The sequence below is a fragment of the Pezoporus occidentalis genome, unplaced genomic scaffold (genome assembly GCF_034315485.1).
Source record: "Pezoporus occidentalis ecotype Australia unplaced genomic scaffold, CSIRO_AGI_Poc_V1 ctg176, whole genome shotgun sequence".
Classification (NCBI taxonomy): Eukaryota; Metazoa; Chordata; class Aves; order Psittaciformes; family Psittacidae; genus Pezoporus; species Pezoporus occidentalis.
In genome coordinates, this window is record NW_026913596.1 from 1478404 (window position 1) to 1491551 (window position 13148).

Here is a 13148-nt window from a genome sequence, read left to right on the forward strand (position 1 = left end):
ACCGGTGAATCAGCAAGCTTCCTATCCTGGACTCCGGAACGTGCGTGCAAGTAGAGGAGTATTCATTCTGCTTGAAGCGTCCCGTTTCCCACTACATACTTCCAAAATCTTTACAGGCAGCAATACATATACAAGAGAAAGAGCAAGAAAATGCGAGATGGGAAATTCTGGTGGAAGTGGAAGAAGAAACAGAAGGTAATATTCAGGTGATCTAGTTTCTTATCCACATTCAGCCATAAGAGCTCTTAACACCAGCACACAAAACTTCATATGCCTCAGGCTTTACTTCAGCAAAATAACTTTACTTCTTGTGCAAGTGACACAAAAGAAGACCATTAACATCACAACAGCAGCTTGGATCAGATAACACTAGCATGAGTTGAATTTCTGCTCCCTGCAAAGACAGCCCATCAAATCTGCCATTTGTTACTTTCCTTTTCAAACTTTAAAGTCAAGGCCCGATGATTTGAAGTTACAGAAATTGAAATCCGAGATGCAGATTTCCACTGTAAAGCTAGCATATGGCTGTACCTACAGGTGTACTACACCGCTTTTATTTTATTCCCCGGTACACATAAAACACTGATTCTGTGACACAGGTCAGCCAGTACCTTTTACCTTGTTTACACTACATGACTGCAGCAGGAAGAGCAGGGCCAGCACATAAACTGGCTATCCAAGTAACTCTCCCCTTTTTATTACAGTCACATGATTTCAGTAGTGCACAGCAAAGAAAGGTGAGGCCAAACCACAATATTCCTACTGACACCAGAGAACGACCAAATAGATGCCTGCCTTAAGCACCTTCATGGCTCCCATTGCTATTTCTCAGTTTCACAACCTTCCTCACATTTATCCTGATAAAACTCCACTAGGACAAAGACAGGTAGTTATTAGTATTCCAGGATTCTAACCCAGAATCACTGTCCAAGGTCAAAGGTTGTGCGGAGACAAAGCAGACACCTCTCTGCTTCCTCACAGGTGTCAAATTCCATAGTATTAGGCTCCTAACTGCCAAGAGATTTCAGTGGGAATGTCGGTGCCTAGACAGGAGTTAGGAGACTAAGCACCTTCAGGCATCTTGGCACAGCACCTCCAAGAATGCCATGACAAGAGACTTTACTAAAAAACAGGCAAAAACCCACCCAACCAAACAAGGAAATGAATCTAGAAAACTTGACAGGTTTTTACTGCCACTTGAATCCATTTGGGATAAATGGCAATGCTTGAAAAGCTTGTTTGATTCAAACTAATATCCTTAAGAAAGGATATTTCTCAGCCAGAGAAAAGGAATATATTAATCACACTTACAGATGACATTAAGAACACCGCTGCCCTCTAGTGTCAAGCTACAAGCAGCTATTACCTGCTGCATTGCACAACGACCTGAAGACTGAAGTTGCTCCTACCAAGTAATCCAAGATCCTTTCTCCTTTACAACATAAACTACACTACATAAATGGCACAGTTTCTTACAATTTTGTCTGTCTTACTGCGAGATAACCCAGCTCAAAGGCCAAATTCTTCCCTATTGCTTTTCTTCTAAGACTTTATCAGTACTAAAGAACGCTACATGAGCCTGGACAACAGAAAACAGCCCTTTCACAAGCTGAAAAGTTACTCCATTTCACTGATCCACTCCTGAGCAGCACCACCTGAGGAAAAGATACATCTGTTTGTGATTTCTCAGGCAAAACACCCACCTAAATGTTTGGGTGCTTATCTGCAGGTATGCGCCGACAAATAGAGCAAACCTTGTTTTAAAACCCAGGAAGTCTGGCTAGAGGTTGCCTGTCACATTCTGAATCTGCAGGAGGAAGCAGTAAAAGCCTAAACTCAGAGAAATTCTAGGCTGAAATTGGCTCAAGCAATAACGTGGAAAAACATCCCAATCTATTTAGCTCTGCTGTTTTGAATCTAGTATTATTATTATGTTGTCTAATCTATGACACCTACTCTCAGGTGCCAAGGTCTGAACAGAATGCTAAACCTCACAGCTGCAGATACATGTACCAGTTGCATCACAGGTCTCCAACACTAATGAACATCTGAATGTTCTCACCTCTTCTGCAAATGAGGTGAATCCTGTTAACTTGTCACTTGCTCAGAAGCCTCAATAGAAAACTCATCCAGTACAGGACACACAGAACCACTTCTGAGCCCCCCGTTTACACCCCTTCTTTAAATTTATGTGTTCTAGGACAAATTCCATCCCTCGGATACACACAAGTTTACTTCCAAAGGAATCCTTATCTTACATCCAGGGCACAGATTCGCTGACACACACAGAACCAGCAGAACCACACCACCAGTTCACATTTCACCGATAATGATGGCCAGTTTCACACAAACTCAGCCTGAATTCAAGTACTTTCAGACAGCTATTACCAATTCACATAACAGCACTTGTGTGCCTGCTCTCCAGCTAAACCTGCACCACAGACTGGGTCGGCCTGGAAGGGACCTTTAAAGATCAGGTATTCCATGGCCCTGCCAGGACAGAAGCACTGCTCCTGCAGCCAGGCAGCACACTGGAGCCACATCCTGAAGGCCATCCTAAGCACTTCTCCAGGATAAACTGATGCATGATATATCTAAGCAAACAGGATTTTGCATGTCTGTGCACAACACTTTCATCAGATTACAAGGGAAAAGTGAGTCTAGACATGCCAGAACCTATTTGAAAACTAGAGGATTACCAAATCTGCTATATACTTCCTTGATTTTGGACTTCCCCAATGCTGCCGTAATAACATTTAATCACATTATACAGCAAAATTGTGTAAAAGTTAACTGCATTCCACTCAGATTCCCTTTGCACATAGCAATCGCATTCCTCATCCATACAGAGCCTACACAGAAAAGCAGATGTTTTATTCCAAAACCAGCAAGTTCTGAAAACTGTGTCTCAACTGATGAAACAAATCTGAGAGCTGCAGAAGAGCACTGAGAGTTCCAAGCTGTCTAAGATGAGTAAGTATGGTACAAAAGTAGATTGTAAGTAGCTATGATACTATGGGATCAAATAATGAATTAAGGAAGATTTATTTAACTGCATGGTTTTAATCCAACTAGTGATACCACTCTCTAGCTCAATCCTTTCTTAAATTTTCCTGCAGATATATTCACCCAAATGAGACAGCAGGAATGTTACATTTGACAGCATAGGTTTGATAAAACTGAAGTGTCATCCTTGAGAGCAAGGGGTACTCAAGACAACACTCAACAGCACTGATCTCTTCTGTGCAGGTTGCTTAGTATTTATTATAACACAAAGGCAAAACAAGGAAAGAGCTGTCAGTCACTGCACAGCATTTACACTGAGTCATGGAAGGAGTTAATGGAGGAAGTTAAGAACAAATGCAAGTGGGTGTTGTGCACAAGTCTGCAAAGGGATTCCTGAGCTGCAGACCAGCTTTTTTTTAGGGGCAGGCCCACTCACACTGGAATGCTGGAAGTGCTGCACAGGACAATGAAGACTTTTTCTCCCTCCAGCTATTTCCTACCACTTTGTCCTACGTACACACTCTGACAGAGCTTTATGTACAGGAGTATATAATGGACAATGCTTGCTCAGGATGCAACAAATTACAGTTCATCTTGCAAATAAAAAGCAGTGCTCTAAAAGTCAGTTTGTATGATCTATCACTAACCAGAACACAGCATCTTACTTTTGCAGTGCCAGAACACACACAAATGATGTAATACACTTAAGTCACCTCTAAACTCCTGGACTTTTCTTTGTCAACCCCTGCATGCCAATTTATGAGAAAGAGCTGGGGAAAAAAAATAGAGTGGAAAAAAAAAATAGAGCTCATTGTTGATTCTGCAGGTGAGGAGCAGGGACATAGCTTGTAAATACTTCTCTATTAATTATATAAAATATAAGCATAAAATATAACTATGGGTTATACTTTCACTGACGAGCCATTTTTAATACAACTACAATACAAATATATTCAGTCCCATTAATGCTAGTAAAAAAATACACACACATCAGCCCAAATTGTAACCCAGAAAAAAGCCAAACTGATTTCCTGGAGATTTGGCCAAAATGATCAAATTAGTTCATTTGAGAGCCCAGCCAAAACTGTGAGTGTTGTCTGCTTCATGATGATAGGCAGTAAAGGAGAACGTATCTCAAGCAAATGAGACCTATGTTGAATACATAAAGTTCCAATTACAATCTTGGGCTAAATCAACTTTTTAATTTTACTTTAGATGTAACCAACCAGCTCCTCCTCCCCCAGATCCCTCCTGTAGCACAAATTCATCTGCCACAGACATCAGTTACACAATTCCCTTCCTCCCACCCAATCTCTAGTCAACACCTGATGTGCAAAATCACATCTGTAATCTCCAGAGCTTCCTGAGAGAAGAGCTCATTCTCCTCTGCACAAGCTGTCAACACTCAGAAAAGAGCAACAGACAACAATAGTAATTCTGTGAGCTCTGGATCCCTCGGCTCCATCCAGACAACACCATGGCACAGAGCCACAACCTGAGGCACTATAAATCGCGGGCTCATCAACTACAAGATTTTCCAGAAGCACTTGAAAGAATCGAGGACAAAAAGTTGCAATTAGCTTTGACAGTCTCATCCTATCATAGGAACTTCAATTTTTAAAATATGTGGCCTAAAACGTTCTGCTTTGAGAAAGAGGTTGGGTCTTCCTGCTGCTCATACAGCCTCCATAGCTCCATACCACTGCAAGGATCCCTCCCAGTCTTCCCAGCATTTTGCTTTCCCACCAGACTATACCTGGTCAAGATTAAACAATAAAATATTTCAGAGCACTTGGTGCTGCTGAACAAAGGAATCTGGGTGAAAGCCAAAGAGCAGTTGATGGGCAACTGCAGCAGAATCACCCACAAAAGAGAATGCCGAGACACAAAGCTACCACCAGCACTTTCTTATTAGGATGAATTGCTCTGACAAGAAAAAGAATTGTCAGTCTCACAAAGATTCAGCAGACCTCGCTCCTTCCAAAGAGCAATGCAGCAAACACACACATTTGCTCTAGGAAGGCTGCACAGACCAAATGCTGTATTTCTTACAAGTTGTCCCTTCTCCTATAATCCTCTTTCCTCTCAAATCCACTTCAGAACATCATTTCAATCTAAAGACTTCCCCTATTTTAGGTTCAATGACCAGCACAAGGTGCTTCAGAGATCTATGGAAATAAAACTTGTAATGAGACATATGAAAATCTGTACCTCTTTCCTCCTGCTAGACAATCCTGATCTCTCCTAGCTTCTGAATTAAACCCAAAAAACAAAGCTTAACTGGGATAAGATTGAGAATAATTTAATAAATGGCAGATCTCATTTCTGCCTACATTCATACCTACACTTCTGGCCGTCTTCTGCCTACCTGTCTTGAAAAGACTACTCAGACACATTCCTTTTAAATTCCAGTGCCCACCTCAAAACACCAAGACTTTCAGACTTCTATTCTTTTTCTCTTTCATCTGTGTTTATATGCCTTATCAGCTTAATTTTTACATGTATTGTTTCCAGTCTATATTAATTGCAAAGGGAGCTGCAAGACACCAAACTGCTATCCACTGAAAATATTCAAGTTAATTCACCTCAGAGGAAAACATCTCTGCTAACCAGCATTGTGAGGCAGCTAAAAACACAGTGGTCAAGTTTAAAACATGCAGGCTTGCATTCTTTCAGAACAGTGTTAACTTCTATTAACCACAATTTCAAACTAAACCAGATACCCATTGCCTGTTGGGGTCAAGAACAGACAGGAATAAACAAACAGCCTAATATTGGGTTCCCACTGCATTTGGACATGAAAAATCTAAAAAGCAGGAGAAGCACGGTTTCTACGTACAGCTGCTTGGTTTTATACCTGGAAACCTGCTTAGACTGGAAATACATTACTTTTTGAACACATAGACCTTACATCATACACTTCACCCAAACTCTAGTCATCATGGCAACTACACAGATGAAAAGGACTCAGGAATATACAAGCACAATTCACTCAAACAACTTATGGAAAACTAGAAATCCCATATGAAATCTCAGTGCAATAAAAATAAGCTGGGAGAAAAAGATGGTAGCCTTTCACTTACCTATTGAGATGACATTTGCAGACAGGAAATGGAGACAGTTTCCATCGTGGAGCATGAGTTCTTCTCTATGTGCCAAATCCCCTGCTACAGATTTTGGAGAAGTCAGAGCCATCTCAAGCTTTCAGAGCAGCCCAGCTATGCTGCTTGCTCCAAGTCAAAGTACTTCAGAACAGGTTATCTGCAGAAAGATTCAGTCCAGTAATAAGAGTGTCTGAGACAAAGCCACAGTTTGAGGATGCAGCTGGCTTACTTCAGAAGTCACAGCAAGGGCCTTTTCCAGAATTCCACATTCAGGAGACTCTCCTGGTTTAATCCTGCTGACACATATTCCATGCATTGAAGAATAGAATTTATGGTATCAGTGCGGAGAAAGAACAACTGCTGAGCTCGGCCTTGATAGAAGGGATGTAATGCCCCTTCCCAGAAGCAAGGCAGTCACAAGTCTTCAGCACATCTCCCAGAGGCTCTTGCGTGTTGCAAACCTGAAGACAACAATTGTCTTTACATAGTGGAAGTTGCTTTAAGTGTTTATTATACAATACTTACTAGAACTTAGCAAGATGCTATACACAGGCCTGACCTCAGCAGTTGCCTATACCCGAGAGCCCCTCACGTAGAAGGCACCAACTCTTCTTTCCCTCATCCCAGTATTTTCTATAATCGCAGAAAATTATGCTTTTGAAAGCAGCAACTTCTCCAGTAGCCAAACTACTCATGTTTGGTATAATATCTATATATATATATATACACACACATTTAAATCAAACATTCTCCGTAATAAGTGAATGTATCAGCTATATTCCCAAAGGACAGCTTTGAGAACTATCTGCTGTGATATCAGCTTGGTGATTCAGTCATGTCTCTTGCTCTTTAAAGCTCTCTTCTCCTCTTACATGCTGTCAGCTGTCTCCACACTTTCTCCTTCCCTTATCTTACCCATCTCCTGCCCACTGGATACTGAAGACTCACCTTTCCAACACTTTCAGCTGGATACCTTCCTCAGAGAAAGGTCAAAGGCTCCCTCCAAAACAGCAATCAGACAAGACAGAAACCCAGGATCCTACCTTGTGCTGGTAACTGTTTGAATCTTTGGGAGTCTCCTTAAGTTTGTAATTACAAGTTGAGCTCTGAAACATTGCCCTAACATGTTTCGTTGTGAAAGCACGGAGCCAGTTTGACATTATTTTAAAAGAGAGAGGGCAATGAGGCATCACTATTCCTTTACAGAGAGTAGAAATAGAGGGGGCTTGAGCTATTTCAGTGTCCCTGCTAGAGCATTTGCCAGTCTGAAGCTGTACATCTCTTCCTGTCCCCAGTCAACTTCTTTGGGAAGTCATTTTCTCTTCATAACTCTCTTTTCACCAAACCCACCTTCTCCATTCTCATCTTGTCAAAACCTCCTCTGAGCACATCAGTCAAAGAAGTAATACCAGTGCATGGAGCCAAATGTACAGCAGCTTCATGTATGGGATACTAGTGCTTAGCAACATTAATCCTGTAGAAATTCAGTACTGGTAAAAATCACCCCTTTCCACATTTAAATCCGAAATATCTCAAAGGGTATCCTATGGCTCGAACAATTTTGGGCACATGAGAGGGTGAAATTCATTTGGTGAAGAACATGTTTATCACAAAGCACATCCACAGTCACCAAAACCAAAATTACAAGTTTAGGACAGATTTCACAAACTGGCTGGATTGAAATGGGAGGGAGGTGACAGGTTATCAGAGATGCTGGATATATCTGGATATACATCCTTGCACATGCTATCATCTCCCTCCATTACTGTATCCCTTCATCACTGTCTAACACATATAGAATTAGTTAAAAGAATACAGGACTAGACATTAGAAGCTCTCTCAGGAGTTAAGTCAACCCTGTCCACTGAGAAAACCCAAACTGCACTCAAGAGCATTTCCCTTAGCCAGTCCTTGATCAGAGGAGAGGCAGGGCCCTACAGCAGGTGAGTTATCCTCTGCTTTGGTCAGCTGGGCACTGCTTCTCCTAACCACAATTTTATAGCCTTTAGCCACAAAGTGCCATTGCTGGAATGTGGGCATTAAATGTTTAACCCTGACATTAATCCTGGAAGCCACAGCTCAAAGGACAGATGAAACTGTTTTAACATGAGACAAGATCTCCCCATTTCCCATTCAGATAGTTGAATTGGTTGGTAGGTGTTTTGCCAGGCCCTCTCACCTCTTTGCTTTAGGGGTTTTTTGAGAGGTCATTTCCTTTGCAGGAAGTTCAGTCACTGTGACTCATTATACACCAAAGAACATATCCATGAGAGTGAGGAAGACTGGGCACAGATGCTCCTGCTGGTATATACTGACATCATTTCAGTGAAAGCAGATGAGCTGCAATACTTTACTTTGGATGAGGATGTGGCTCACAATATTTTAGTGTCTTGAGTCATGTCAAACTCACCTTCTTTGTTCTTTTTTCTAATCTGGAAGTGATGCTGTAACTCAGCTGATCTGTCTTCTGTTTTCAAGCAAAAGATGTTCTTTCTTCACTCAGTCCCACCTTTTAGAGTCCAGCCCCTCTCCCCAAAACACCAAGCTGAATGTCCCTAGAAACCCTAGGCAGCCAGCAGAAAACCACACAATCCTTAACAATACTGCAGGATTCAAACTGGAATCTCAGAGCAAGACTCTGGGGCCAGACATTGAAGTCAATGACAGCAGCTCAGTTGGCTTCCCTGGAAAATCTTTTGTGAGGACTGTGTATGATGACCTATATCAGTTATGTTCTTTGAAAGTGTTTCTCCTGTTTGGTAGGAATCACTCTGCCCTCAGAGAGCAGCACTGCTCACTGACAAGAGTCACAAAATGGCCAAAAGAGAGCAACTGCATCAGTTCAGACTGCAAGAACAAGATTTAAACTGACTGCTGATTTAAGAGCCCTACGTAAGTACTAATGTGTGAGGTTCTGTATTCCCTTAAAAAACAGGACTTAAACCCCTGGAGGCAGGATAGATATCACTTACAGACAAAAAAAAAAAAAAGCTGTGTACACCATTAACAACCCTTTACCCATTTTACAATCACTGTAGTATTTCAAGTTTAACCCCAAAGACCTGCTTTTGTGTTCAGGGAGGTATCATCTGCCAGCCACCAGAACTCACACAAGCTCTGATATCCTTCCAGAACAGATACACTGACACTGCAGATCAAACATACAGAACCTAAATCATCACTTCAGCCTGAACAGCTTGATCAGGAAGCAGATCAATAGAAAAAAGATCAAAGTGCTACCAAATGGGAAATAAAAACACCCAACTTTAAAGCATTTGAATTTGGGATTTGCTTTTCAATTCTGCTGCGGTTCACTGTGACATGCTGTTCATTTTAAAGAATGCAACCCCATTCACCGGGCAATTCCATCTGAGATAACTTTCACGCCCAGGCATGTTACTTCACATCCAAAGCAAGTACAAAATGAAAGAAGTGTGCTTCAGGACTATGGAAGAAGGGGGTGAGCCCACACCTTAGGGTGTGATACAGCATTCTTTTTCCGAAGGGACAGAACATGCACAGAATAAACTGGCATGAGATGGTCTCCTCTGGCACATGATTCAGTGAAACATGTAAGGGGGAAAAGGAGAAAAGAGAGTCAAAAAGAGAGGACATTAGATGTCTTTCTGGCAGCCTGAGGTACTCACCTTACACCCAGAACACAGTCATCCCACTTAAAAGGAACACTTTACATTTGTCAGCTTTTCCTCACCCACCCCTTACAGCTTGAACGAGGGCTGCACATGCAGGAGAGCTCTGCATTTTTGCCGAGTGATGTCACTGAATATTTCTTATGCATGTAAGGAGACTTATTAATCCCAAATAATTTATTTCAGGCTTATACTGACTGTGTTGTATGATTTTAGCATTTCCTTTACAAAAATCAAAATTGAAATTTGCAACAAATTCTATATAGAGCAGATAGAGTGTTTGTTATCCCCTTCCCTACTAATCCTAAACTGTCAAAACCCTTCTCAGTTTCATAATCCTTACTTGCTGCTAGCCAGTTCCCAGACCTACCCAAAATGAAAATGGAAACACAGCACACAGCAGCCTCTTGCCTCTCATGAACATTTGCATTTCTTACTAGCAAAGGAGAAGTGGATACTTTCATTAGAAGAGCAAAGAGAACTAATTAAGGAAGGCTCTAGATCTCATCCAATAGCATGGTTCCAAAGTACATTGAAAATGCAAGTTTCATACTAGAGACTACAAAGCCTCAAAAGCCTCAGAGAAGGAATAGGGAGAGGAAGGTCTCCTTGTTAGAAGACAGACAGGACGCGACTCCTGCTGAAAAAGCTAAGCCTTTCCTGCACATGGGAATCTGTGAGTCACACTAAAGAGGAGATGCAGACTGTGGGCTCCAATGCCATTTGTAATCAACACACCTACAAGACTAACACTGTTAATATTCTCAATGATGGGAGCAGTCTTGGTCACTCTCCAGAAGCTGTCTTTTTTCCTCATCTAAAGAGGCAAGAATTTATTTTAGGAATTAAGCCTGTGACCTTTAACCAAGCAGCTTTTACTCAGTACAGCAGAGCTAATTATCCTTCTCCATTAGAGGAAGGGGTCTTGGAACCACTCCATCCATTTGCGTGTTGTCAAACACAGGGCAGTGAAATACACAAACACAAGCTAATGGACTCGCTACAAGGATGCAAGTCTTTAGGGCCCAATCCAGTAAATGTCAAAGTACAGCTCTGCTTCGCTCACCACCTCCTCGTGGACTTTGGTACCTTGTTAGTCAATAAATAACATTACTTCAATAACCTCATCTCATTCGGAATCCGTCTAAACTCACAGGACAGGAAGAAGTGGCATAGGTCCCTTTTTGCTGTAGGAGACAAAAAACCCTACTAATCTATTTGACCAATGATGATCCAAAACCAAAATCATAGACCACAGTCTCACTAGCCAGGTCATATAGCACCAAATCCACCAAGTGATTTCCAAGTACAAAGAAAACATACACACAACCCAAATCCACATGCCAGAGACCAGCTCTAAGTGAGTTTACAACAACTGCTAAACCGTATTTTTAATCAGACGCACTTCAAAGAAGCTCATGCAAAGTCTTTCTGGTAATTTCAGGCATCTGACAACATATCCCCAGCCACACTCACACCAGTTTCCTCTACACAATCCTATGTGTGCTCACATCCTTGCCACAACAGATCAAGCACAACTTCACTTAGTTCTTGCAGCGATCCCACTAAAAAATACCAGCACGTAACACATCACAAAGTTCTGCTCTTCACTTTCTCCTCTGCAGGCTATATGGCTCCTCCCAGGAGGAAGCACCTACATCTTCCTTTGTCTCCTCAGGTGCCGCTCCTTGCTCTTGCTCTTTTTTTTTTTTAATAAATGGAACACAAATTACACATTTTCAGTTAGAGGCAGAGAAAACTTCCAGAAAATATGTTCCAGCACTAGGAAATCTGGAATAACAAGCTGGGAGGGTGTCACATTGAAGGGGAAAAGAGGCAGGGAGGAGCTTCTTTTAAGTTATTTTATAGTAACCAGTCCTGCAAGGAGAGCAATGGAGACACATCCTCTTCACATCACATTCAACACAAAAAGTGGTATTGCAAGTTTCTGCATAACGGCCTTTGGCAAACAGGACCTGGAGGGGATGGGAACTACAGAGGTTTTGCAGCACTTTCAGTCTCTCCCAGGAATGTTAATTTGTAAAACTTCACCTTCCAGCCTGATTTCCCTCTTAATTTCTGAGGCAATTTAGTTGCTCCCTGGCAACTATTAAGATGTCAGAAGATGCTCCAGGAGCCGTTCCTTAATTAAATGGAGATGAGATAGAACAGTGAAAACTGAAGAGCCACATCAGAACCAGGTATATAAAAACCCCCCAAACTAAGTTGCACACTGTATTTCTGAATCAACTGTTCTGAAAACCGCACTCAGATAAAGCACTCAGGTCCGTGCATACAGGGAAAAACTGCACTTCCAGATTATCCAAGTGCTTATTTCAACTTTTACCTCATGTCTGCTTGACCTCCCAACTTCAGATGGCTCAGACAACTCTAACAAATGAGACCCAGAGGTCTGCAGGCTCTCTTCAAGCTGCCAGAGGCTTAGCTACAAAATTCTCCCATCATACTCATCCACAGAACCTGATGCACCTGACTCAGTGTATTTTATTGTGGCCATTTTGCACCTGAGGAAGTTATTCATGACACATAGCCTGTAGCCTAAAACATCACCTCCCCATCCAGAGCCCTTTTCTCATCTCTTCATTCAACACATCAGGATTTTGGTTCAATTCCTGTTTGAAAAATCAAATAAGTTTTCTAGTGTAGACTCCAGCTACCACTGCTCCCTTGTTAGCCGCGATGCCTCCTGCAGAACAACAGAAACCAAGAGTCTTAAAAACACTGCAGCATCAGACCCACTTGTTTAGGCAGTCTGCCGCATGGTGATGTACAGAAAACAACAGGAAGGAAAATCAGAACTTTGCCCCAGCATGTGTAAAGATTTGTCACAGCCTGCGCTTTTACAGGTACCGATCCAATGACTTTACTGCGCAGTTACATGTGCTGAAGGCAAGGACTCCACCCCCATAAAACGAAGGCAGATTAAACAGTGAATAAAAGGTTTGGAAATTCCCCACAGATTTAGTCTGTGTTCTAAGCAGTAATGTGGAGGTCCAGAACTTCACACTGACTTGTAGCAAACACTGGGCTGAGATGCTCTACAAAATGGCCATATACATAATTAGTTCAGTGGCCAGGGAGGGAAAATAGCTGGCCTTTTGGAACAGGACTTGGTCTGTGTTATACAGGCCTTTTCTTCACCATTATCTGATCCTGAATGCATGGCCTGTGCCAGCTACTCATTTCACATATGCCATTAAGAAGTATGCACAATAAATGATATCCAGGAAGGTTTGCTGTCATTTACCAAGGCAGCAGTACCAACAGGAGCAGAAGGTAACTCAAACAAAGCCAAGACAGCAGAAGTAAGTGAAAGAAAGTTCAGATATAACACTGGAGAAGGCATGTCAATAGTAAGATCAGATTA

General features: G+C 41.9%; 1 protein-coding gene across 1 annotated transcript in view; it reads right to left on the reverse strand.

The window, feature by feature from the left end:
* The window catches only part of PLCH2 (phospholipase C eta 2), an 80141-nt gene that overhangs the window by 62415 nt on the left and 4578 nt on the right, over positions 1 to 13148 (reverse strand). The window contains exon 4 of the mRNA XM_062614585.1: positions 6090 to 6571. Within this exon, the coding sequence (XP_062470569.1) occupies positions 6090 to 6201 (112 nt within the window). The 5' untranslated portion in view covers positions 6202 to 6571. The remainder of the gene's footprint in view (positions 1 to 6089; positions 6572 to 13148) is intronic.